The 27,928-nt window shown below is 41.8% G+C and overlaps 1 protein-coding gene across 3 annotated transcripts in view; it reads left to right on the top strand.

Moving 5' to 3' along the window:
• The window catches only part of GRB10 (growth factor receptor bound protein 10), a 258,555-nt gene that overhangs the window by 218,004 nt on the left and 12,623 nt on the right, over positions 1-27,928 (top strand). For 2 of the 3 annotated variants that reach the window (XM_004389154.3, XM_023743079.1), the window contains 6 exons: positions 1,750-1,860; positions 3,857-3,955; positions 15,738-15,815; positions 16,778-16,894; positions 17,799-17,865; positions 18,081-18,168. In XM_004389154.3, coding sequence (XP_004389211.2) covers positions 1,750-1,860; positions 3,857-3,955; positions 15,738-15,815; positions 16,778-16,894; positions 17,799-17,865; positions 18,081-18,168 — 560 coding nt within the window. Of the gene's footprint in view, positions 1-1,749; positions 1,861-3,856; positions 3,956-15,737; positions 15,816-16,777; positions 16,895-17,798; positions 17,866-18,080; positions 18,169-27,928 lie in introns of those variants that run through there. The other variant, XM_023743080.1, reaches the window with a different exon arrangement.

The following is a 27,928-nucleotide window of genomic DNA, read 5'->3' as shown; positions in this document are numbered from 1 at the left end:
CCTTGAAGCTCATCATCATTTATTAAGTTAATTGTGTAACAGCTAAACTCAGACATACTTGTCTTCAGCAGAAACTGGTGATAATACAGACCTAGGAACTCCCCATTGGTGGTTCAGTGGTAGAAATCTCACCTTCCACACGGGAGACCTGGGTTCATTTCTCAGCCACTGCACCTCATGCGCAGCCACCACCAGTCTGCCATTGGAGGCAGTTGCTATGATGCTGAGTGCTTTTCAGCATAGCTTCCAGACTAAGACTTGGAAGAAAGGCCTGGTGATCTACTTCTGAAAATCAGTCAGTGAAAACCCAATGGATCACAACAGTCCAGTCCATAGCCCATCATGGAGGTGACACAGGACTAGGCAGCACTTCGTTCCATCGTGCATGGGGTCACCATAAGTTGGGGACCAACTAGGCAGACACTAACAGCAGTAGGAACCCCTCAAGGCTAAGTCATTCTTACACTTCCCCAAGCTGCAGGTGTGAGCAGAGCCTCCTGGCTGCCTCAATTGCTTCAGAGGTGCTGACTTTGTTCTCGTAATTAGACAGTTGAGATCCAAGCTAGCCAGAAGGATGTTTGGTAGATTATTGCCACCCTAACGCCAACCTAATCCTTATTATCATAACTACTCTGGAGTAAACTGCAATCTGCTTGTATCCCCAGAGGAAGCAGAGGTGAGGGGGCAAGCAGCTGGAGGCCTCACAAGAGAGCAGGTGGTGAGGAGGATTTCCTTTGCCAGGGTCCTCCTTTAGTTTCTTTGCACACACTTTTATACCCACGTCCCTGTGCACCTTTGTGTGCCCCTGCAGCAGAGCCTTGCTGGCCAAACTTGGTCCCAGGGCTGTACCTTCTAACAACCGTAGCCTCGTCTGCTCTTGCCGACAGAGGAGACAGAAGACTGGGGTAGGTGTGAGCAGTACTGAGCCTCACGCCTGAGAAGTCTCCATACTGCAGGGGTGTGAGCCAGAGAGAAGGGCCAGAGCAGACAGGCCCTTCCCCCTGCAGCTCTGTAGCATCTTCTGGGGAGGTTTGACCTGATACCAGAGCAGGGAGAGGTACAGGCTCTTGTTATTCCGCCATCCCAGCTCTGATGGACGGCTTGTCACCGTCACACATGCTGAACCAGGGGCAGTTTGCGTCCTAGAACGGGAAACAGAGCAGGATGGGCAAGTTGAGAAGGAGAAAGGAGTGATAGGCTGCCAATGGTAAAGGCAGCCCTGGACTCTCAGTGCGCTGACGTACCAAAGGTACACAGTTCTTGCGTTGGACAATGTGATCTAACCTTCGCGTTAGTTATTTTCTCCTGGTTTGCACTTCGAACGTTTGGTTATGGGGCTTTGATCTGGCGGAAGTATCAAATACCTTCTAACAGTTGTACGTCTGAAAATTGGCAGGGTTTTTTGGGGGGAGTGGGGGGCTTGGTAAATTTGTTTTTTATTCGGCCCTTTAGTCCTTATGGTGTGCAGTGGAGCCCTGGTGGCACCGTGGTTAAGAGCTCAGCTGCTAACCAAAAGGTCGGCAGTTCAAATCCTATGGGGCAGTTCTCCTCTGTCCTGTAGGGTCGCTGTGAGTTGGAATTGACTCCAAGGCAGTTGGTTTGGTTTTTTTGTATGTGTATGCGTTCCATGGTTACAGCCTCTAGAATGTTGGAGGGAAAACTACTTTTAAATGTGCACATGCTGCCCTCTGTTGGCAAAGATGTGAGAAACATGTGCTGTGTGCTGAAACATGTTCTCTGCTTGCACAGGAGCCCAGACACTTGCAGTTGCTGGCTGACCTGGAAGACAGCAACATCTTCTCCCTGATCGCTGGCAAAAAGCAGTACAGCGCTCCCACCGACCATGGGTTCTGTATAAAGGTACTTCACCAGGAGCAGTCATGTCTAGACCATTGATTTCAGCATCCGATTGTAACCTCTGTAATGAAAACAGGAAATTCCTCTCAACTAGCATTGAGTTCTTTTTTTTTTTTTAAATAGAAACATAGTTTTCACACTGGATATATACATTCATGTAAATATATTTATTGTATGCTTACAAGGTGTCAGTTCTAGAGTAGTTCAGAAGCTCAAGGAAAGGAAGAGCACATATAGATAGTGCTGGTCGGTATGCCCAGTGGCTTACTGCTGGGTGACTTTGCCTCCTGGACAGGGCTGTGGCAAGAGCAGAGGAGGAAGAGGCAGGTTAACGGTAAGAGACCCTCCACCCGCAGCCTGTCATCTGGGTGACCTTCAGGGTACCAAGTGAGATGATGCTGTGTGCATGGGCGTCCGGTCCTGGGTAGTCAGATAGAAGTGGCCACAGTACTCCCCACCCTCTGCACACATGCACGTACATGCACACAGCACACACATGCACGTACGTGCACACAGCACACACATGCACGTACGTGCACACAGCACACACATGTACATGCACACAGCAGACACATGCACGTACGTGCACACAGCACACACATGCACGTACATGCACACAGCACACGTACATGCACACAGCAGACACATGCACGTACATGCACACAGCACACACATGCACATGCACACGTATGTGCACATAGTACACTGATGCATGTATACACATGCATGTATTAACATGCACACACGTATGTGCAAAAGCACGTACTTATAGGCAGGGGCTGCACTTTTCCCCTGGAAAGATTGTGATAATATTGATAATCATAATAGTAGATAATAAATTCATTGAATACTTCGTACATATTGAGATGCCCTGCAAAGGGTTTTACATCCATTATCTTATTTAACCTTCACAGCAGGCTAATGGGATAGCCACTCAACAATCTCCATTGCCCAGGTCAGGTAGCCAGTGACTAGTTGTGCTTGGATTTCATCCCAGCCTAGCTAACGTCTGAACCAGAGCTCTTAACTGCGATCCCTGGGAGAGAGCAGGGAGCCCCTCCTTGAGCTGCAGCAGGGAGAGGAGTCCGCCCGATAGTATTACCGTACACCTCTCTCAGTGACGGTTCTTACAGTTACAAGCGATGGGAGCCCACACACTCGCTGCTGTGCTCGCTCACTGTCTGTCCCCTCTCTCTCTCTCTTGCTCACTGTCTCTGTCTGCAGGCTGGCTGTCTTAGTTTATCCCACAGTGCTAGCCACGTGCAGGAAGTCACTCAAGTCTCTGAAATTCTTGGCCACTCAAATTCCCAAGGCTGAGAGTTGGGCGAGGGTCCACTCTCCACTGACCACTGTGTCTGGAGGCAGAAGGCTCACAGGGAGATTCAGATAACCTGCTCCTACAGCAGTCCTCCTCCTTCCCTGGCCTGAGCTGCTTGCTCCCTCTTCAGTACCCTTCTCAGGGAGGACACCGCTCCCTCCCTCCCTCTCTCCGGATGTTCCACCTGGGACACTTCACAGCCCCTTGGAGCCCTAGCAGTGTCTTCCTTCCTGGCTCACCCCTCTGGCTGCCTCCTCCTGCTCCCTGAAATGGGCATTTGAGGAACATTTTTCTGTAACTCGGGAGGCAGGTTCTCCTTCAGGAGAATCCAGCTTTCTCTTGGCCAAGTTAGACGCCTCTTCTCTGTGTTCCTGTAGCACTAACCACTTTGTATTGTGATACTTGTTTTCCTGTCTGTCCCTCTCTGAGACCCTGAGCTCCCCAGCTGGAGATGGCTTACCAGTCATACAGCCCAGTCTTTGTACGTGATGGGGCCGTGATAGAGGCGTGTCAAGTAAATGAACAAATGACTGCATAGCACGGTTTGTGTTAGCACGCCACCCAAACTCTTTACGTGGGTGGTGCCCCTAATGGTTTCCGTAAGAATCAGTCTTGTACTAGCATACCACTTTTTTGGCTCCCTGTATTGCATTGATGGAATTTTCTTTTTGTCTCCTTTAGCCAAACAAAGTAAGGAACGAAACTAAAGAGCTGAGGTTGCTCTGTGCAGAAGATGAGCAGAGCAGGACCTGCTGGATGACGGCGTTCAGACTCCTCAAGGTACTTCATGTCTCTGGGTTTAGCAGTTAAGGGCACAGCTCTTCATGGACAGAGGGTGACTGGATTTGCTGTTGTTCCTACTGAAATGTTCAGACATTTTCCATTTGCTCTCTCGGTATTCTGTTTATCAAGTGTAGTTAGACGTCTTTCCAGATAAGGTCTCCGGAGCTCCCAACAGAGGATTTGCTGTTAACCAGGTTAGAGCCGAGTGTCCCAGCCTCAGCATTATTGACATTTTTGGGGGGTCGGGGGTGCGACAGGCGTCCTGTGCACTGTAAGATGTTTAATAGCAACTCTGATCTCTATGCATTAGATGCCAGTAGCACCCAGCCAACCAGATGGGACAATCAAACATGTCTCCAGCCATTGCCATGTGTCCCCTTGGGAACGGAGGGGACTTATCCCTGTTTGAGAACCACTGGCTCAGAGGAGGAGCCCTGGTGGCACAGTGGTCAAGAACTTGGCTGCCAACCAAAAGGTCCGCAGTTCGAATCCACCAACTGCTCCTTGGAAACCCTATGGGGCGGTTCTACTCTGTCATGTAGGGTCGCTGTGAGTCAGAATTGACTTGACAGCAGTGGGTTTGGTTTAGTTTGGTTTGGGGCCAGAGGAATAGGAACAGAAAAATCAGGACCATGGAGAGGGGGAGAAAGCAACTAGCTCATCAGGAGGGTTAATTATTTCCACGGCTGAGCATCAGATTCAGTTCTGAGGTTCCTGAAAAGCCAGAGTCATAAGGGAACCATGATGAACCATACCACTCCCCATAGCTCCTCGAGGGAGACAGTGTCTCCTGACAATACGTTCTGAAAGAAATTGATAGCATGGGACCGCCTGTGGGATAGTGCCCTTGACAAAAGTTTCATAGCAATTGCCAAAGTGATTTCATATGGCTCTTTACTGTAATGACCTTGGTAGAAGCTAAGAGCATAACAGTAAACCACGTCTCACTTTTGATTTCCCACAAGATGTTCATTTGCCACACATACAGTATTCCTCTTGTCCGGAATTACTTACGCATATAAAGTCCATATGAATTTGCACATTTAGTTGACCAAGGTAAACGTGACTAAACTCGAGGAGCCTGGAGTAGCTTGTTTGCTCAACTGTGGCTGACATATACAACGATCTAGGACTCTCTGTGAAAACCCCGCAGTCTTCATTAAACTCACATGGCCTTCAGCTGATATGAAGACCCAAGGTGATAGCAACCAAAGAAAGGGATGAACAGAAGGGGGTTTGGCTCAGACCTCTCATTCGGAATTGCCCAGCACATAAGCTCTAAAGACAGGCATCCCTTATCCCAGAATTATTTAGTTTTATTTTTGCTACTGAGGCACCCCCCCACAAAAAAAACATATTAAAATGAAAATTTTACTAATTCATGATAAAGAGGAAATGTTAGTGTTAATATTAGATATATCATGGACTACTCCTTTAAACCAAAAGAACCAAACCCACTGCCGTCGAGTCGAGTCTGACTCATAGCTACCCTATAGGACAGAGTAGAACTGCTCCATAGGGTTTCCAGGGAGCGCCTGGTAGATTCGAACTGTCAATCTTTTGGTTAGCAGCCATAGCTCTTAACCACTATGCCACCAGGACTTTTTTAGTAGTCTATGATACATCTAAGGAAGGAGCCCTGCTGGCATGGTGGTTAAGCACTCAGCTGCTAATCGAAAGGGCAGCGGTTGGAACCTGCCAGGCGCTCTTTGGGAAAAAGATGTGCCAGTCTGCTTTTGTAAAGATTATAGCCTTGGAAACCTTTTGGGTCCTGTAAGGTCGCTATGAGTCGGAATTGACTCAAAGGCAGTGGGTTTGGTTTTTTTGTTTGTTTTGAATCTTTATAAAACAATTTTAAATCCAAATGCCCATCAATAGGGGACTGGTGAAGTAAGTTACAGTGTGTCCTTCCAGAGAAATCCTCTGCAGCGGTAAAAAGAATGGAGGTGTTCTCCTTGTTCTATTATGGAAAAACTTCCAGGATATGTCAGCTACAAAAACCAGAGTGCAGAACAGCATAAACAGAGTTTGTTATATTTGTGGGGAGAAAAAAGGGAGAAAATGGAAATATATGTATTTGCTGATGTGCACACAAAAATTCCATAAACTGCACGTGAAGTAAAGAGGGTACTTATGGAGAGAATGGATATGCAGCTGTGCAAATGGGGGACCAGATTGCAAGGGAAACTGTGTGTGTGTGTGTGTGTTTGTGTGTGTGCGCGCGCGCGCACGCATTTGATTTTTTTGAATCTTGCAAACATATAATTTATTTTGGAAAAAAGCAAAAGAGGAAATGAAAAAGTGAAATGGTAGTATAATCTTTCAAAAAGTAAGCGAAAATTTTATTACTCTGGGTAATGCATAATAAATCTAGTTAGTAGTTCTTAACCAATGTTTCTTGAATAAAGAGCAGATGTTTTTCCTTTGGCACCTTAACAAAACTAGCTACAGGAAGGAAAGTGGGCAGAGCTAATAATGATAATAATTGACACAATTATTAATGTTAATCTTAATGTGATATTAATGTTTTTTGAGCACCTACTGTGGACCAGACACTTCATCACTTTACACTTGCTATCTCATTTAATCCTGACAGTGGTTCTGTGAGGTATATATTATTATTATCCCCATTTTACAGATGACAAAACTGAGGCCCCTCAAGTCATTTGCCTGAGGGGTGGTTGGTAAGCCAGGATTATAACCCTGACATTTGAACTCCAGAGCCCCTTTCCCAACCACCAGGCTTTACTGCCCTCCCCGAGTGCCACCAGAATGTTGCAGGTGCAGTTCATCTGGACTTGGCATTCACACCTTTACCAGTGACCCTCAAAGTTAGAAGACACTAAGGACAAGTCTTAGAGTGCAGAGGGAACGTGGCAGCCACGGGCTGTTGAGGACTGTCTGCCACACTAGATGGACCAGTCTCCAGCACAGGAAGCGTTGTGCTCCTCCTTTCTGTCCTAACTAGTTATACTGAGGACCTACTGTCAGCATCAACTAGGCTAATAGGAAGGCGCGTGATGTCGGGAATTATACAGATCCTCATAGCATTCTGACCGTGTCTCCTCCCTCTCTCCCTTCCCCATCTCAAGGAGGGAAAGGGGAGCTAATGATGAGGTCCTGGCATCATGATCCCCACCCTGCACCCATACATGGTCTTCAGAGTGGGCTGTATTTTGTTCCAGGGACCTTCTCCCATGCCTCTGTGTCCTTGGCCCTGGTACTTTCACAAGGCCCTTCTTGAAGAGCCTTGATCAGTCTTTACTCCTTGACAGGTGCCAGGAGCTAGGAGGGGTAGTAGCTGGAGAGGGAGCTGCAGGCAAGGGCCCATCAACCCTCCCCTTCCTGTGCCTGCTCTTGGGATCAGCTCATTCATGGCCTGGGCAATCCTGCCTGGCTCCACCAGAATCCTCTCTGGGAGCAGGAACTGCTGAGTGCTTAGAACCTAGTAGAGGCTCAGGGAAATAAGAGTGTATTGAATGAAAGTGGGACCTACCCAGACTTGCCTCTCTGGCTTGGGCCTGGTCTTTTGAAACTGCATCTCCTACTTGCCTGCTGGATACCATAGTGAACATGAGAGCGCACCCCACCAGGGGCGGTCAGAGTCACTGAGGGGAGTCAGACTAAAGGATCTACATGATCCTCTCAGAGCATCTGATTCTTGGGCCCCGCTGGGGATGTCTAACCCACACAGACTAAGTGAGCATTAGGTTTCAGGCTTTTCAGGGTTGACACAAAGATCTTGTCTGTGGAAAGTGGTGAGAGGTCCCTTCAGCCCCAGCCCCTTGTCAACCCTTCTTCACCAAAGTGGGTCAGACGTTCTGTGTCCTCTGGAGAAAGTGGAGGATGCCACGTAGACTCCTTGTTTTGTAACAGACCCCAGAATCCTGAAGCATAAACAGGGGCCTTCCCTCTGTACCTAACTCTTTCAGAAGTCCTTTCAGTATACCCGACCAAACCCATTGCAGTCGAGTTGATTTCAACTCATAGCGACCCTATAGGACAGAGTAGAATGGCCCCGTAGGGTTTCCAGGGAGCAGCTGGTGGATTTAAACTGCCAACCTTTTGGTTAGTAGCTGTAGCTTGCCATAGCTGTTAACCACTGTGCCACCGGGGCACCCATTTCAATATAGTGGCTCGATAACGAATCAGGGTCAGCAATATTGAAATACCACTTTTGATTATGTTAAAATCCAAGGGCGTTTTTTTTTTTTAAAGGAATGACTTACATTACTTTGAGTTAACCTAAGGACTTCTCTGCATCTTTGAGTACCCACACGGGCAAAAAACCGAACAAAACAGAACAATCTTATGGCTTGGGTCTACACTGGAGATCTCTAGAGTTGCTATCTTCAGCTTTTCAGAAGGATGCTTTTAGCAAATAGAACCAGCAGATAGTATCTGCTTTTGTTCCTCATTCCTCCTATTACTTTGTTAAAGAGTTTCTTAAAGCTACTCTGGGCACTGTGCAAAGAATATTAAAACTTTGTTACAGTTATCTGTTATCTTTTTCCCTCCCCCTGCATCTTCTAGAAGCTTTTTTAAACTTCTACAGAAATCCTTCCTGAAGAGGGAAGTCTGTAATGAGTGGTGGCTTTGGTTTTAAATGCTGTATGACGGTGAGAAAGCAATTAGAATAGATGTGCAGCAAGATAGCAGTCTGAGAAGCAGCACAGGAACCTCCTCCGTATAAGGCTGATAAAGGACGGAAGAAAGTGTCAGAAATAAAGGGAAGGTTCTTAGCCATCCTGGGAAACAGCCACCTAAGTGCAGGGAACAAAGAAATACGAGAGCACTGAAAAAGTGGTGCAGAACAAAAGCACAACGTGACGGCATTGGCTAATGTGCGCTGAGTACTCGTAGGATGCCAAGGGCTTCCTATGTCTCGTCTCATTTTGTCCTCATGAGAACCCTGTGAATGAGGACTCTGCCCTCATAATACAGAGGGATGAGGGAGGGGCTTAATGAGACTGAGGGTCTGGGGACGATTCAGCGTCCCTGAGATGGAAAATAGGAATTACAAGTAGCGCTTAGTGATGGCTGATGTGTGTTTCTGGCCCTTCCCCTTCTGATGGTGTCCCACCTTCTTCAACACTCAACCCAAGTTCACAACCTCATTGGATGGTGAGATTTAGACCCTTGGTTCCCAAAAGCCAGTCCTTTGACAGGTGAGAGGCTGAGGTGAAGTTTCCTCTAATCCATGGCAAAATGGAACAAGTCACATCAGTGCAGTAGGGTTTACATGAAGTGAATTGTATTCCTGGCCAGTAACCTCATGCGCAGCCACCACGTGTCTGTTACTGGTGGCTTGCGTGTTGCTATGATGCTGAACAGGTTTCAGTGGAGCTTCCAGACTAAGACAAACTAAGAAGAAAGTTCTGGCAGTCTACTGACAAAAAAAATCAGCCAGTGAAAACCCTGTGGATCACAACAGTCCAGTCCACAACCGATCATGGGGATGGTGCAGGACCCGGCAGCGTTTGGTTCTGTTCTGCACGGGGTTGCCATGAGTCTGGGTGATGTGCCAGCAGCTGACAGTTGTATTTATGGTAAAGGATTTATCCTTTAGTCTGAGGTTATATCCTTCTTACTTGGTTGATGCTAAAATATCCTTTATTTTGTAAAATTGTTGATACTAAATGGTAGGTTGTTGGTCATTTTGGTTTGTATGTATGTAAGTTGTCTTAACTGGCAAATTAGTTGCAGACCTTAAGTCAGTCACGATTGTTTTTTCATAAATGTTACTCTTGTAAAATCTAAAAGTGTGAAAACCACCGATTCAGACCTTTCCTTTCACTCTTCCCTGCAAGAAGATCTCTCCAGTCCAGTGGTTCTCAAATTGAATTTTTCATGTCAGAACTCTTTTTGTACCCCCTAAACAAAATCTTTTATAATTCCCCAATATGTAAAACAGATAGAAAGGTTGAATTAATAATATAGTGTATCAAATTATTCTTAAGTAGAAGACATTCCCTCGTCTTAGTGGCGTGTAACAACATAGACTTGCTTGTGTTAGAACTAGGCTAATGGAGCAGCCACCATCTTGAAGGTTACCAGTCTCCACTGTAACGGAAGGAGAGGAAGAGAGTGTCAGAGGATCTCCCACCTGCAGTTAAATGCTTGAGCCTCTAGGTGGTATATGTCACTTCTACCCACAGCTCATTGGCCTGAAATAGTCAGATGGTCCCACTCAACCACAGCGGGTCCAGAAAGGACAAGTCCACACAGGATTGGAAGGCGATGAGCTGGAAATACTCAGTAAACAGCTCCAGTGCCTACAATAATAGTTCACATGTTGAGAAATATATTGCCATTTGTAGAATCTCCAAAGCACCTCTATGCACAGCAGTTTCAATACCTAGCAGTACCCTGTCCCTTCATACCTCCTGCCCACCTGCTGTTCCAGGTCATATGTTACTGAGCTTTTCAACCACACTTGTATGAATTCCAAAAACAGAAGCTTTTATTTATATACTGGCAAATGGAAACAAAAGGAAAGTTAAAATACATCAAGATTAAAAATGAGGGGAAGCACTTGAAAACCAGTTATTTTAAAAATGAAAAAAGTGAGGGCAGGCTATTTTAAAATCAAGCTGAGATGGACATTCTTTGCAAAAATAGAAAAACTTCCAAATTGATTGAAGAAATAAAACACCTAGAAGAAAAAATTGAGCAACATTTTTTATAATATGAGTTTTTCTAAACTTTAAAAATATTTGAGCTCTTTGCTGTGTAACTTGTGACAGAGCCTAGAATAACACTGTATATTAAAATGTCACTCACCTTCGCACTCCCGGGGCTATGCTGTCCTTCAAGAGCCTGGTCAGATGTGGCTTAGGTGAACGCTCACGTCTCACCCTCCAGATAGTTAGAATTCTCTCCACATTAATAAGGAGCCCCCTGAGTGGCGCAAACATTTAAGTGCTTGACTGCTAACTGAAAGGTTGGTGAGTCAAGTCCACCCAGAGGAATGTCAGAAGAAAGGCCTGGCAGCCTGCTTCAAAAAATCAGCCATTGAAAATTCTGTGGAGCACCATTCTTCCTGACACTCATGGGGTTGCCACGAGTCAGAGTCAACTCAATGACAGCTGGTACTGGTACCCCATTAATATCCATACTGAGAATAGTACTTATTTGATCTGTGCGTGTCTTCCACAAGATTATAGCTACTTCAGGCTAGAGAATACTGTTCAGTTCGTTTCTGAAGCTGAGCCCAGTACTTGCCACTAATGAAGATCCCTAAATCATTCTTTGACCTGACCCTAGACCTTGATAAAGATAGCCTCCCCTCCAAAAATATATATATATACATGTATAAATTATATACCATCTCACGTAAGGATGTAAATGTAAAAGCTTTAATTAAATTACCAGATGAAGGAATTTAGCATTTAATAGAAGTGTCAGGGATAGTATGATTAAATAAATAAATAAAAGCCCTGTTCCTGTCAAGTCAATTCCGACTCATAGCGACCCTATAGGACAGGGTAGAACTGCCCATAGTGTTTCCAAGGAGCAGCTGGTGGATTCAAACTGCCAACCTTTTGGTTAGCAGCCAAGCTCTTAACCACTGCACCACCAAGGCTCACTAAAGGTTTATTACAGGAATGAAAAGTTGGAAGTAATAAAGGGAAGCTGTTAATGCACGATAGATAAATGGCAACATAGAACCTGCATTAGATCATGAAACTCAACCCCATTTGGGATTTTAAAGTCTTAACAGCTTATTTATGTTACTTATGACATTATATTATTTATTGGGTTAACATCATATATGGAAAAAATACCTGGCAAGCACTGACTTTGCACAGCCACAAGTTGCTACTATACCTGTGTGGAATCATCTCTGAAGTCCTTTACAAACAGGTGAAACAGCAACCGTCACTTTTTTTCTTTATCGTTTGGGAGTGTTATATGCAATTAGATGTAAATAAGAAGTAAGATATATATATATAACAAAAGAAAGAAAGTATTTCTGTTGTCATACTTTCTTCTTTTGAGGCAACAGAGACAAATATAAAGGAGAGAGATAGTATGGTTGGACTATAAACCTTTCTTTAGAACCCACTCAACTAAAATAAAAATTAAAAAGGAAAGGATAAGGTAAATAATGTTTATTATAGCTGATACACAAAGGATCTTTATCTAAACAATACAAAGAGCTTATACAACTAAAACTACCACCCTCGAGGCCCTAATATTTGTAAATTCGAAGAGAATCTGAACCCTTAGTTGAGGAACTGCAGAGAATAGAAGTGGAAAACATTCAACTTCTCCAGCGATTAAAGTCAAAATATTTTAAGAACACAATACAGATATAATACAGTTTTACACCTAAAGAGGCAAACTATTTAAACAACTCACGAGTCAAGGATGAAATACAGAAAAAAATTAGGAAATATTTTGAACTGAATAATTATAAAAGTATAACAAGAAAACTACAACTAATGTAGAAATTAAAAAATAAAACTTTTGTCATATATATATTAGAAAAGAATAAGGTGTAAAATCCGTGATCTAAGTATCCCTTTCAAGACATTATAAAAAGATCATCAAATAAAAGGCAAAGAGAGAAAAAGGAAGGGGAAAATGTATTTATAACACACACACACATAGATATGTATACATATAAGTTTCAGAGGTCCCCAAGGCCACCCCCAGGTTCAATAATTTGTTAGCACTCACAGAACTCAGCAAAGCTCTTATACTCACAGTTACAGTGTATTGCAGTGAAGAGACGCAAAAGTCAACAACAGAAAAAGGTGCCTAGGGTAGCGTCTGCAAGAGTTCCAGGTGCCAGCTTCCAGTTGTCCTCTCTCTCTCTGGAGTCCTGCAGACAGCACTTACTTCTCCCAGCAACGTGTGGGGCAACACACACAAAGTATTGCCAACCAGGCAAATTCACCTGAGCTTTAGTGTCCAGAGTTTTTATTGGGGATCACCCGTGTAGATACAACTCTAGCCTCTCCAGAGCTTGAGCTGATACTGTGTAGCCTGAGCTCCCACTGTAAATCCCATATTAGCTAGACTGTGTGGCTTGGCCCAAGGCCCCCCAGGTAAACAAAGACACTTATCAGGCTGGATATTCCAAAGAATTGGAGGCTGCCTTCCAGGAGCTGGGGACAAAAGGCCTAACCTTTCTCTGGGCAAAGTTCAATTATTTCTCTCTCTCTCTCTCGCTCTGTCTCACCCTGTCTCATACATGAAACTGGCATACCTCAGCTTTGTTTTGATTAGCTTTTTACATTTTTCCCCATCTTTTTCTACCTTTCTGGGTCCTTATATTTAGGGTTTGTCTCTTACAAGCATAATTTGTGTTGTGTGGGTCCCCCCCCCCCAATAATCTTTACCTTTTATTTGGAGTATTTTTTGTGATTTAATTTTATCATTTAATGTGATTGTTAATATTTGTATTTAATTCTACCATTTGTTATTTGTTTTTCAATTTGTCCTACCTGCCCTGTATTCCTTTTTCTCTCTTTTGAATTCATCAGGCATTTTTATTTCTGTTTTCCCTCTATTAATCTATTACTTTACGCATTTTTTTTTACCATTTTTTAGTGGTAACCCTAGATACCGCAACATCTTTAACTTATTAAAACATAGCATAACTTAGTACTTTTTATCAATTTCAGGACAATATAAGGACTCTTTGATGCTATTTACCCCATCACCTTTTTTGAAATATTCTTGTCATGTGTTTTAATCCTCTGTATATTTTAAACTCCTTAAAACACATTGTAGTTTTATACGCTCAATTTTTTACTATAATTACCTACGTATTTGCACCTTACTCTTTACTGAATTTCCATTCTTCTCTCTTGAGAACAGAATAATTACACTTAGCAGTTCTCTTCGTATGGGCCTCCTGGCAATTAAATTCTCCCAATTTATGTTCTTCTGGTATTTTTTATTTCAGCTTCATTATTGAAGAATGTTTTCACAAGTTATTGAGTCCTAAAAATACCAAACCAAATCTGTTGCCATCAAGTCGATTTCGACTCATAGCAACCCTATAGGACAGAGTAGAACTGCCCCATAGGGTTTCCAAGGAGCACTGGTGGATTCGAACTGCCGACCTTTTGCTTGGCAACCGAACTCTTAACCACTGTGCCACGAGGGCTCCATTGAATCCTAAATTGGCGGTTATTTTTGTCGGCATTTTCACACATTCCATTGTCTTCTGGCTCTCATCATTTATGTTTAAAAAAAAAAAAATAGTTGTATGTCTTCTAGCTGCTGCTGTGAAAATAATTATTTTTCCCAGGTTACTTTTGGTATTTTCTCCAAACTTGTCATGAGATGCTTGGGTGTGGATTTTTTTTTTTTTTTAATTTTTCCTACTCTGTGAATCTCTAGCTTGATTTCTTTTTGTCAATTTTTGAAAATTTTAACCATCATTTCTTTAAATATGTCTTCTTCCTTGTTCTTGCTTTTGTCATGAGAGTGCAGTTGTACCTATGTTAGACCTTTTCATCATGTTCTTAATATACTTATTTTACAAATTGGTACATGGCTGTAGAACCTAGATCTGGAAATGAGGTTACATCCTACAAAGGATGGTCAAGAGGGAGACGAAATCCACTTGATAACTTTCTTTCTTCTTCCTGACTGTTTGTTTTCTTTTGTTTTTTCCTAAGTGGTTTGTGGATAATTTAGGAGTTTAAGTTGGGATGTTGGAAGCATATGTAACTTTGCAAAACCTTTACTATTTATTGGCTGGGTATATAAAGCATGAACCACTGAGCTGGTTTTAGAGAGTAAGCCTGGTGGTTAGGAAGAGCACTGGTTTGGGGACAGGCTGTGTACTTTGAAATCCTGAATCCTTACTTTACTATTATCTTAAGCAACTTGCTTCACTTCTCTGTGCTTTACTTCCCTTGTCTGTATAAGGGGAATAATAATAAAACTACTTATTTCATAACATGGAGAGAATTAAATGAAAGAATAACATAAAGCACTTAGAAGAGTACATAGCAACTCTCAGTAAGGTTCTTGATCTTATTGTTATTATGTCTATTACTGCCCTCTTTATTCCCATCCACAGTGTTCCAAAATCAGTGAGTTGTTATTCTTCTGTGGGTGACTATAGTACAGGACTGTCTTAGTCATCTATTGCTGCTATAACAGAAATATCACAGGTGGATAGCTTCAACAAAGAGAAATTTATTCTCTCACAGTCCAGTAGGTTACAAGTCCAAATTCAGGGCATCAGCTCCTGGGGAAGGCTTTCTTTCTCTGTCGGCTCTGGAGGAAGGTCCTGTGATGCATCAGTCTTCCCTTGGTCTGGGAGCATCTCAGCACAGGAACCTCAGGTCCAAAGGACACGCTTTGCTTCCAGCACTGTTTTCTTGGTGGTATGAGGTTCCCATGTCTCTCTGCCCGCCCCTGTCTTTTATATCTCAAAAGAGATTGGCTTAAGACCCTATACCTCATCAGTATAACTGCCGCTAATCCATCTTATTACATCATGGTGATAGAGTTTACAACACATAAGGAAATCGCATCAGATTACAAAATGGTACACAATCATACAATACTGGGAATCATGACCCAGCCAAGTTGACAGATATTTTTGGGGGACACAATTCAATCCATGACAAAGACCAAGAGAGAGAAGTGTTCCATATTGTATGTTTGTACTTCAGTGCACAGAGACTGGTAACAGGGTGTTTGTGCTGTACTTGACATGGCCTTTCACTGTCTTGGGGTTTGCCGGGTTCTGAAGCTTTGGGGGCTAACAAAGCACTGATGACTGACTCAGGCCTTTCCCCTTCAGTATGGAATGCTTCTGTACCAGAATTACAGGATCCCTCAGCAGAGGAAAACCTTGCTCTCTCCCTTCTCAACTCCAGTGGTAAGTACAGCTGAGACCTGCACAAGTTACATTTCCTTTACAGCTGCTTCAGTAGGTATTGTGGATGCCTCATTTCAGTCTAGGTTGCCAAGAGAAGCTCCAGAGAGATCACATGCATTTCAGGGAAGCATTGTGTCCCACAATATTCCATTTCCCAAGAAATAGATATTGTAGTTTCAGCAATGTAATTTCTGGGGGCAAATTCCACACATCCCCCTCAAGATTGTTTAGGTAGCTAGCTTTACTTAAGGGCTTAAAAATGTGAACAGCAACTTTCAGCTCTACTAAGAAACTGTTTTTCTTGCCTTTAACTCCTGTTCGTTTAACCCCTGGAATCCATGGGTGCTGTTGACCATTATGCTAGTCATTCTCTGGTGAGAATTTAGAGACTTCATGGATGCCTGTGTTTTCATGCCTGTCTTTGCTTCCCAAAGATGTGGAAACAGTTCATCCTCTCAAAATATGATCTTAAAAGATCCTGCATTATCTATTCCTTTGAGATGTCAAATTATGCCACAGAAAGAGTCCTAGTATTTCCCTGAACATACCTCAAGGAATGATTTTGTTGTTAGTAAGTACTGGGTTCATACCTGATTATTTTCATTTCTTTGATGTGTTTTAGTACAGGATAGGCAGCCTGGGAAAGACCATACAGTCCAAATCCTACTAGAACCAGCTGCCCTAACCCTACTGGTGCCAGCCTTTGAGTACTGCTGAAGAATTGGAAAATTTCTTATTCTTCTAAAGAAAAATCAAAGCCATTTATAGCTTATAGGCCCTTCTGTCAGTGAATTGTCAGCCCAAACCAGTAAATTTTCAGCCTGAAACTTAAGAGTTCAGAGGTGAGGGTGAAGTATTCCCTTTCATCATCATCTTTATGATGGCTTCATACCAAGACTCCCCTATGTGCTGCTGTGGCTTGTTTTGCTGCATTTTAAGAAACTGTGGCCTTCACTTTCCAGCGCAGTGTCTCTGAGAACTCCCTCGTGGCTATGGATTTTTCTGGGCAAACAGGAAGAGTGATCGAGAATCCAGCTGAAGCCCAGAGTGCAGCCCTGGAAGAAGGCCACGCCTGGAGGGTAAGCCCTGGCTGTGCCCATCTGGACAGACTCCCTCAAGGTCACATCCCTCACCACTTGAGTCTTCTTTGTGGGTGTTGGCAAGCAGGTCAGGGGCTGGCTGGGAGCATCTGAGTTCTCAATGGCAAGAGGTGATTGGCAATCTGGGCTCCCCCACATGGCCAGCAACCAGGCATGCCCACTGCCACCCTGTGCCCTGGCCTCCATAGAAGGGGCAGGAGAGGAGCAAGCATGCTCTACTGATGAGCCCATCAGTGGCAGTTTGGGGAGTGGGCAGAGCTCGGTCCTGCGTAAGGCTAGCAACCTCACATCATGACTCCACCACTGATAGCTACGTGGCCCTAGACAGTCCCTTCACCTCTGAGGCTTAGATCTTCATCTCCAAATAGGAAGAATGTCACCCAATTCTCAAGTTTTTCTGAGATTTCAGGACCGTGTATAAAACATGAGCCTGGGGTACTGGCTTGGAAAGCATTCTGTCCTTCAGCTTCCTAGTATTTGAGAAAGGAGAAAGTCCCCAAAGATAAGGGAGTCTATCAACCAGTGTTTTAACGAACTACTTAAATTTATCAATTTGCTCATGATTTTCTTCTAAGAGTTATCAGTTTCATGACATTTTCTTCGTATGTCTTCTGTGTCAAAAACAAGTGTTTTTAGTTAAAGACTTACAGTATTAGCTAGATGTTTCCAGGTTTTTTGTTTTTTTTTTTTAACAGCTTTTTGTTCTCAGTGGTTAGCTAGGGGCTCCAGGTGGCTTTCATCCTATGTGTCAGGGCCAGTGTTCCTGACCTGAGGTGTTCTCTGGTCCAGCACCTGCCATGTGCCCTGAGGTTGACTGTATCAGTGACTTGTTGGTTGTGTCAGTCTGTTGTCTTTAGTGCTAATACGGGGATTTCTTTTGCAGAAGCGAAGCACACGGATGAATATCCTAGGTAGCCAAAGTCCCCTCCACCCTTCTACCCTAAGTACAGGTAAACATGACACATTGGCATGATCTCTTTGTACATTAAGATAATAAAATAGCTCCCACACCTCCCCAAGCAGCATTTGAAGTGTGTGCACCACAGAAGGTGTCCACAGTGGGAGTCACGGGGCTCCAAGTTTATCAAAAGTTTGTTGTCCTTTGAAGAAGACAGTTCTGCAAGGATTCCAAGACCCTAACCTCCTCTTGTCTTCCCTCCAACAGTGATTCATAGGACACAACACTGGTTTCACGGCAGGATCTCTAGGGAGGAGTCACACAGGATTATTAAACAGCAAGGACTTGTGGATGGGTAAGGAGACAACCACCATTAAAAGCTATCATTTTTTGAGGTTTCATTGTGCTGGACATAAATTGTTTAACTCTTCAGAGTACCCTGGTGTAGTAAGCAGTAATTTTATCTTCATTTCAAAGGGGAGAAAATGGAGGCATGGAGGGTTAAGTGGCAGAGGGAGATCCCAATCCATTTCCAATTCCAATCTGTTTCTTTCCATATTTTATCTATAATCATCTTCTCTCTCTCTGATGAAATTCAAACAGACCAAGCTAGTCACTTTCATTTAAAAAAGTAAATTGTTATTTTTTTTTAACCTACACCTTTTGATTTATACATTATTTTACTTAGCTTTTGCTGAGAACAAACCACCCCAACTGTAGTAGCTTAAAACAGTGAAGATACAGTATTTCTCTCAACTTTCAGAGTTGCTTGGGTGGCTCTTCTCATCTGGACCAACTTGGCTGGAACTAGTTGATCCAGGATGGCTCCACTCACATGTCTGGTGGTTAGTGTTGGCTGTGGTTATGTGGTGACTGGGCCGCATGGGTCTAGCAGGCTAGTCTGGGCTTATAAACATTGTGGCAGTTGCAGGGTTCCTGGAGCAGCAGGAGAGGTCAAACCCCAGTGCACAAGCACATTTCAAGTCTCTCTTGGATTGTGTTTGGTAATATCCTACTGGCCAAAGCAGATTCTACAGTGTAAACAGAGCACCCAGGGTTTGGTTACAGGAGAGTGTGATTGATGGGGGCCGTTACTGCAGCAGTCCATCATTGCAAAGCTCAGCCTGAGACTGGTTTCCATGTGCCCACAAAGAGATGTGCTCTGGTTTTCCTTACTGACAGAGTGAGATGCCCCCTCTGTTCTGTGTCCGAGCTGTCCCACACAGGTTCTTAAAAAGCTACTGAGATCAAAGAACAATTCTTTTGCCCTTCATTTTAAAAATTTATTACGGAAATTTTTAAATTTACATGAAGGAGTAGTATAAGGGGAGGGCGGAGCAAGATGGTAAAGTGAGTAGATGCTCCCATTTACTCCCCCAGCAGCTAACCCACTGAACAGTTAATAAAAACAAGCACAGACTGAGATTTCAGAACTCCAGATAGAAGCTGAGGTGTTTGAGAGTCAGGGTGAGTCCAGAGGCAGGGAACAGGAGGAGCAGGGATGGCACAGAAGCTGGGAGAACCTATTACTAACATCAGAAGCATTCACTCATTGCAGCCATTTTGAGACGGGGCTGGGCAGTACCCCAAACAGGGAACACAGAAAGAGAGCTAATCTGAGGAAGCTGCAGCCTGATTTTTTAAGGCTGTACAAATTGGCCATGAGAATGCTGTTGAGTCTCGCTGAGGCTTGAGATGAATGGGCACTAGGACCAGGAGGAATTGCAAGGTCAGCAGGGTGGGGGCATACTTCAGATTCATGGGTGAATAGAAGGAAACGGCTGGCTCCTTACTCATAATGGGACATCATGGAAGAGCCTGTGCAGGGGCACCCATGAGTGAAAGACATAGGGAACCCCTCACCTTTGCCACAGGAAAGTTGAGCCCCATCACCTATGCTAGCATCCGCAACCAGCTAACCCCTACTCCCGCGCATGTGTATTAAATTCCAGAGATCAAGCATCCAGAACTCCTGAATCAGCACTGAAAAAAACCTAAGGATAAGAGTGCCCTCTGGTAGTTCTCAGGTGAAGATACCAACCTCACTACTGCTGGATTGATTCTGACTCATAGTGATCCTGTGGGGCAGCAATCCTGTGAGGCGGAGTGGAGATGTCCCATGGAGTTCCCAGGGCTATGAGTCTTTCCAGAGGCAGGCTGCCATATCTTTCTCCCACAAAGCAGCTGGTCGTTGCGGCCCTGGCCTTTTGGTTGACAGCCAGGCATTTGGCCGCTGCACCACCAGGGTACCTAATCAGAAAGCTTTCCCACAAAAACCAGAATACAAAATTTAAAGTAAGTAATAATAACAACAAAATGGCCCAAATTCAACAAAAAATTGTGAAACACACAAAATCACAAGAGAAGGACCAATCTAAAGCAAAACATGATGAGAAAATTTTTCCTCTAGAGGCCAGACTAATGCAAAGATTTGATAACATTTAGACTATGGTGCTACATATGTTTAAAGAAAGCAAAAAGCACAAAGAAAACAGACTAGCAGAGATCAGGAAACAAACGGAGGAACAAAATGAAAAACTCAACAAGGAAATTGAAAACATCAAAAAAAAAAAAGCTAGTGGAACTGAAGAATAAAGCAACTGAATTAGAAAAAGCAAGAAAAACATTCAACAGTAGAGTCGTAACAGAGGATGGAGTAAGTGAACTAGAAGACAAAATAACTGAACTTATCAAGTCTTGAGAAACGAGAAGAGAACAAAGAAAAGTAATCAAACTCAAACAGAAATATGGAATTTAACTGAGAAATCTAACATTCAAATTATTGGAATCCCAGAGCACCATGACAATAATAAAGGCACAGAAACAATTTTCCAAGAGGTAATCAGAGAGAAGTTCCCAGACCTGAACAGAGAAACAAGCCTTCAAATACAGGAAGCTACATGAACCCCAATCAGAAGAGACAAAACAAGATCAACTCCACACCATATCCTAATAAAATTCTTGAATACCAAAAACAAAGAATTCTAAAAGCAGCAAGAGAAAAACACAATATAACATACCAGGGTACTTTCATAAGAATCAATATGGATTTCTCCCCAGAAACTCTAGAAGCCAGAAGACAGTGGAGCTGCATATATAAAATACTGAACAAAAACAGTTGCCGACCAAGAATTCTTTGCCCAGCAAAATTATCATTCATAAATGAGGGGGCAATCAAGACATCCCCAAGCAAACAGAAGCTCTGGGAATTTGCTACTACTAGACCAACTTTGCAAGTATTACTCAAGAAAGTACTCTAAAAAATGGAAAGGCAAGAGCATTAAATAAATAATAGTATCTATATAAGGGGAAAAATAAGAAATAGAGATGTCCAAAAAAAACTCAGCAATGCAGGCAATCATAAGAACCAAGTATAAGATATATTCAATAATTAAATACTCAATAATTAAATCCTACAAACAATACAACATCAAGTTTGTAAGAAATAAGGGCAAAATAAACTTAGTGAATGTAAGTTGTATATTCATGTTAATGGAGGCTTACTAACAGAAATGGGGGAGGGAGGAGCATATCAGAAGTAGATTTATGTTAAGGTTGTGTGTTTGCTGTTCATATGTTGAACATTGTTGCAGTTGTAAGATGTGTAATTAATATATGTGATAGCAACTAAGAAATCAAGAGAAAACATTCAGAAGAAAAGAAGGAAGAAAGCAAAAAGGATCATTACAAGAAAGCAGCCGAATACAAACAAAAACAGAAAAATCAGAATAAAAAAAGAAGATATGAAACACTCAAAAAACAAATAGCAAAATGCGTGAGGTAGACACTTTGTTTTCAGTAATAACTTTAAATGTGAATGGTCTAAACACCCCGTGCAAAAGGCACAAAGTAGTAGAATGAATTTTTAAAAAAAGATCCATCCTTTTGCTGTCTCCAGAAACACACCTTAGACATAAGGACAGAAACAGACTGAAAATAAAAGGATGGAGAAAAATAGTCCATGCAACCAGTAAACAAAAAAGAGTGGCTATACTTACATCAGATAAAATAGACTTTAAATCAAAGTCTATTCCAGGAGATAAAGAAGGATATAATAATAAAACGCTCAATCCAGCAAGAAGACATAACATTTATATATATATATAACACACACACACACACGTATATGCACCTAACAGCACTGCACCACAATACATGAAACAATGCTGACTAATATGAAAGGAGAAATAGACAATCCACAATAGGAGACTTCAACACACCACTTTCATTTATAGACAGAACATCTGAAAAGAAGATCACTAAGGACCTTGAGAACTTAAATGAAACCATAAGCCAGTTGGACCTAATGGACATATATAAAACACTCCCCAGCATCAGAACAATACACATTCTTGTCCAGCACACATGGATCATTTTCCAGAATAGACCATATGCTAGTACACAAAACAAGTCTCAACAAATTTGAAAAACTGAAATCATACAAAGCATCTTCTCTGACCATAAGGGTATGAAGCTAGAAATCAACAACAGGAAAAGTAAGGGAAAAAATAAATAACATGGAAACTAAATAATACACTACTAAAAATCTATTTGGTTATAGAAGAAATCAAAAGTTAAATTAAAAAATCCTAGAATCAAATGAAAATTAAAACCGAACATATCAAAACCATTGGGACACAGCAAAAATAGTACTCAGAGGGAAACTCATAGCAGTAACTGCACACATTAGAAAAGAAGATCCAAAATCATTAATTGTAACCAACAACTTAAACAAATAGAAAAGAAGGCAAAAGCTAACAGAAAAAAAGGAAATAATAAACAGTCAGAGCAGAAATAAGTGAAATAGAAAATAGAAAAACAATAGCAAGAATCAGCATAACCAGAAGTTGGTTCATTAAAAGGATCAGTAAAATAGACAAACCACTGGCTAGATTAACAAAAGAAAAAATCAGAAGAGGGAAATAATCAAATTAAGAAATGAAAATTGGTGACATTACAACCAATCCAACAGAGGTAAAGATCATAACGGATTAATATGAAAAATAGTGCTCAAACAGGTTTGAAAACCTAGATGAAATGGACAAATTTCTAGAAACACACTACCTACCCAGACTAACACAGAGGTAGAAAATTTAAACAGACCCATTGCAAAGGAAGAAATTGAAGATGTCATCAAAAAACTGCCAACAACAACAACAACAAAAAGCACAGGACAAGATGGCTACACTGGAGAATTCTACCAAACATTCAGAGAAGAGTTGATACCAATCCTAGTCAAGTTCTTCAAATCATAGAAGAGGAAGGGTCACTACCAAACTTTCTGTGAAGCCAGCATAACCCTGATACCTAAACCAGGCAAAGATAGCACTTAAAAGAAAGTTACAGACCAATATCCCATATGAACATAGATGCAAAAAATTTCAACAAATTCTAGCCAGCAGACTTCAGCATCATATCAGAAAAATCATACACCATAATCAAGTGGGATTCATACCAGAATTACAAGGGTGGTTCAGCATTAGAAAATCAGTCAATGGAATCCAGCAAATAAATAAAGGATAAGAACTATATGATCATGTCAATTGATGCAGAAGAGCCCATTTTGTAAAATTCAACACCCTTTCCTGATAAAGTTTCCTTCTATTCCTATTTTGCTGAGTTTTTAATCAGCATAATTAAGGGCATATATGCAAAACCAACAGCCAAAATTATACTCAGTGGAGAAAGGCTGAGAGGCTTCCCTTTGAGAACAGTAACAAGACAAGGATGCCCATTATCACCACTCTTACTCAACATTGTACTGGAAGTCCTAGCCAGAGCAAGAAGACAAGAAAGAGAAATAAAAGGTCATCCAAATCAGACAGAAAGAAGTAAAACTATCTCTATTTGCAGATGACATGATCCTATGCTTAGAAGACCCTAAAGATTCCACAAGAAAACTGCTGGACTAATAGAAGAACTTAGCAATGCTGCAGGGTACAAGATCAACACACAAGAGTCAGTTGGGTTACTCTACACTAACAAAGACTACACCGAAAAAGAAATCAAGAAAACATTACCCCTACATAGCCCCCAAATCAATAAAATACCTAGGCGTTAACCTAACAAGGGATATAAAAGACTTATACAACGAAAATTATAAAACGCTACTACAAGACACTAAGAGATCTACAAAAATGGAAAGACGTCCTGTTCTTATGGATTAGAAGACTTAATGTAGTGAAAATGTCAATTCTACCAAAAGCAATCTACAATGTGATCCCTATATAAATCCCAACAACATTCTTTACTGAAGTGGAAAAACTAATGACCACCTTCATATGGAGAGGAAAGAAAGCTGGAATAGCCAAAGCAATATTGAAGAAAAAGAACAAAGCAAGAGACCTCACACTCCCCAGTATCAAAACATACTATACAGTCACTGTCATCAAAACAACCTGATATTGGTTCAATGATAGACACATGGACCACTGAAATAGAATTGAGAATTCAGAATTAAACCCAGCAATCTATGGAAAGCTAATTTTCTATAAGGAGGCAAAGTCCATTCACTGGGGCAGAAGCAGTCTCTTTAATGAATGGTGCTGGTAAAACTAGATAGCCACCTACAGAAAAGTGAAACAGGACCCATACCTCACACCATACACAAAAAAATAACTCAAAATGGATCAAAGACCTAAATGTTAAAAACTATGGGACCTACTCTTTTGTAAAAATATGGTAACAGACATAACAAATGCACAAATAGAAGAAGACAAAATAGATAAATGGGACCTCATAAAAATTAAAAACTTATGCTCATCAGTAGACAACCTACAGACTGGGAAAAAATCTTCAGAAATGACTTATCCGATCAGGGTCTAATTGCTAAAATCTATAGAAAACTGCAGTACTCAACAACAAAAAGACAAACAACCCAACCACAAAATGGTCAAAGGACATGAACAGAACCTTCACCAAAGAAGACATCCAAGCAACCAGCAAACATGAAAAGATGTTCATGATCATCAGCCATTCCAACCAAAACCAAACCCATTGCCATCATCGATTCTAACTCAGAGACACAAATCAAAACTACAATGAAATACCATCTTTCCCCAGCTAAAATAGCAATGATAAAAATAAAAGATAACAACAAATGTTGGCAAGGATGTAGGAAGATTGGAACCCTTATGCATTGTTGGTGGGACTATAAAATGGTAAAACCACTATGAAAAATGGTATGACACTTTCTCAAAAAACTAGAAATGGAGCAACCGTGTGATCTAGCAATCCCACTAATAGATATATACCCTAAGTAACTGTTGCTGTCGAGTCATTTCTGACTCATAGTGACCCTATAGGACAGAGTAGAACTGCCACATGGGGTTTCCAAAGAGCAGCTGGTGGATTTTAAGTGCCAACCTTTTGATTAGCCAACCACTGCACCACCAGGGCTCCAGTATATCTAAAAATAGTGGCACGAACAGACATATGCTTACATGTGTTCGTTGCTGCTTTATTCACAGTAGCAAATAAATGGAAACAACCGAAGTGCCCATCAGCAGCTAAATGGATAAGCAAATTGTGGTACATACATACAATGGAATATGACACAATCATAAAGAACAGTGATGAGTCTGCAAAGCATACTATAACCTGGATGGACCCGGAAAGCATAATGCTAAGTGAAATAAGTCAAGCATATAAGGATAGATATTGTGTGATCCCTCTTTTATAAAAAGACAAGAATAGATATATATAGAGAAACCAATGTTCATTGATGGTTACAGGGGAGAGGAGGAAGGGAAAGTACACTTTAGACAGTAGAGACTTGTTTTTTTGTTTTTTTTGTGATGGAAAAAGTGACACCAAATGTGGATGTAGTGAGCACAGCACAACCAAAGTAAAAACCAGTGAGCATATATGGATGAGTATAAGCATATTGGTATACAGGTGGGTACGGGTGCGAACATAGGTGAGAATAGATAGAACTATCTATAGGTGCATATGAATACAAGTATGTGGGTGCAGGCACATATATTCATTGAAGACACAAATATGGATACTCCTGAGACATAACCAAACACTTTCCAAGATTGATTTTCTGAGTTTGAAAGCTTAGGATCATAGTCTCATGGGACAACTCAGTCTAACTGGAGTAACATAGTTCACAAAAATCACGCTCTGTATCCTAGTGAATTGAATAGCACCCGGGATCTTAAAAGCTTGCAAGTGCTATCTAAGACACAAGTACGAGTCTCTACTCACCGGGAGCAGAACAGTAAGAAGGTACCCAAAAGCTCAGAGAAGAAACAAATCTACATGAACCACAACCTCATCTACCCTGAGACCAGAAGAACTAGATGGTGCCTGGCTACCACCACTGACCATTCTGACCGGGGTCATGATAGATGGTCCCAGATGAAATCGGAGAAAAATGTGGAGTAGAACTTAAATTCTTTTTTTAAAAAAAAAGTTAGACACACTTGAACGGTAGAGAACAAAGAACTCCCTGAGACTATTACCCTTGGACACTCTTTAAAACTAGAACCAAGCCTATCTCCTGCGATCACCCTTTAGCAAAATAGCAGAGTAGTGCCAAAATAAAGGATATTACCCATAAGATTGTTGCTGTACTTCAAAACCATCTGTATAGGACCAAAAGGTCAACAACGCAAAGATGAGAAGATAAGGGGGCAGAGTAACTAGAGTACTGGAAATGGAACAACCAGAACACAATTAAAGAGAATGTTGACACATTGTGAAAAATGTAACTAATGTCACTGAGCAATTTGTGCAGAAATTGTCAAATGGGAACCTAACTTGCTGTGTAAACTTTCACCAAAAACTAAATTAAAAAAAGAAAGAAAAAGTAGTATAAGGAACAGCCATTTGCCCATCACTCAGCTTCAGTGACTTGTGACTCTCCAATTTTGCTAATCTTAGTTCATCTATACTTTTTTTTTTTGAGTATGTTAAAGGAAATCCCAGACATCGTTAAGTTTTCTTCAGTGAATATATATTAGTGTGTATCTCTAAATAATAAGGACTTTTATTTTTACGTAAACCATGATGTCATTATTACATTTAACAAAACAAACAAGAATTCCTTAATGTTGCTGTTGTTAGGTGCCATTGAGTTGCTTCTCACTCATAGCGACCCTATGTACAACAGAACGAAACACTGCCCCATCCTGCGCCATCTTCACAGTCATTGCTATGTTTGAGCCCATTGTTGCAGCCACTGTGTCAATCCATCTTCTTGAGGGTCTTCCTCTTTTTTGTTGACCTTCTACTTTACCAAGCATGATGTCCTTCTCCAGGGACTGATCCCTCCGGATAATGTGTCCAAAGTATATGAGACAGTGTCACCATCCTTGCCTTTAAGGAGCATTCTGGTTGTACTTCTTCCAAGACAGATTCGTTTGTTCTTTTGGCAGTCCATGGTATATTCAGTATTATTCACCAACACCACAATTCAGAGGTGTCAGTTCTTCTTTGGTCTTTCTTATTCAGCTTTCACATGCGTATGAAGCAATTGAAAACACCATGGCTTAGGTCAGGCCCACCTTAGTCTTCAAGGTGACATCTTTGCTTTTTTAACACTTTAAAGAGGTTTCTTGCAGCAGATTTGCCCAATACAGTTCGTCCTTTGATTTCTTGACTGCTTCTTCCATGGATGTTGGTTGTGAATCCAAATGAGATGAAATCCTTGACAACTTCAGTCTTTTCTCTGTTTGTCATGCTGTAGCTTATTGATCCAGTAGTGAGGATTTTTGTTTTCTTTATATTGAGATGTAATCCATACTGAAGGCGGTGGTCTTTGCTCTTCATCAGTAAGTGCTTCAAGTTCTCGTCACTTTCACCAAGCAAGGTTGTGTCTTCTGCATAACACAGGTTGTTAATGAGTCTTCCTCCAATCCTGATGACCTTTTCTTCTTCATATAGTGCAGCGTCGTGGATTATTCGCTTGTCATACAGATTGAATAAGTATGGTGAAAGGATACAGCCCTGACACACACCTTTTCTGACTTTAAACCACACAGTGTCCCCTTGTTCTGTTCCAGCTACTGCCTCATGATCTATATACAGGCTCCTCATGAGTGCAATTAACTGGTTTGGAATTCCCATTTTTCATAATGTTATCCATAATTTGTTATGATCCACATGGT

Source organism: Trichechus manatus, unplaced genomic scaffold (genome assembly GCF_000243295.1).
Source record: "Trichechus manatus latirostris isolate Lorelei unplaced genomic scaffold, TriManLat1.0 scaffold00235, whole genome shotgun sequence".
Lineage (NCBI taxonomy): Eukaryota > Metazoa > Chordata > Mammalia > Sirenia > Trichechidae > Trichechus > Trichechus manatus.
This window is presented reverse-complemented; position numbering and strand designations above follow the sequence as displayed.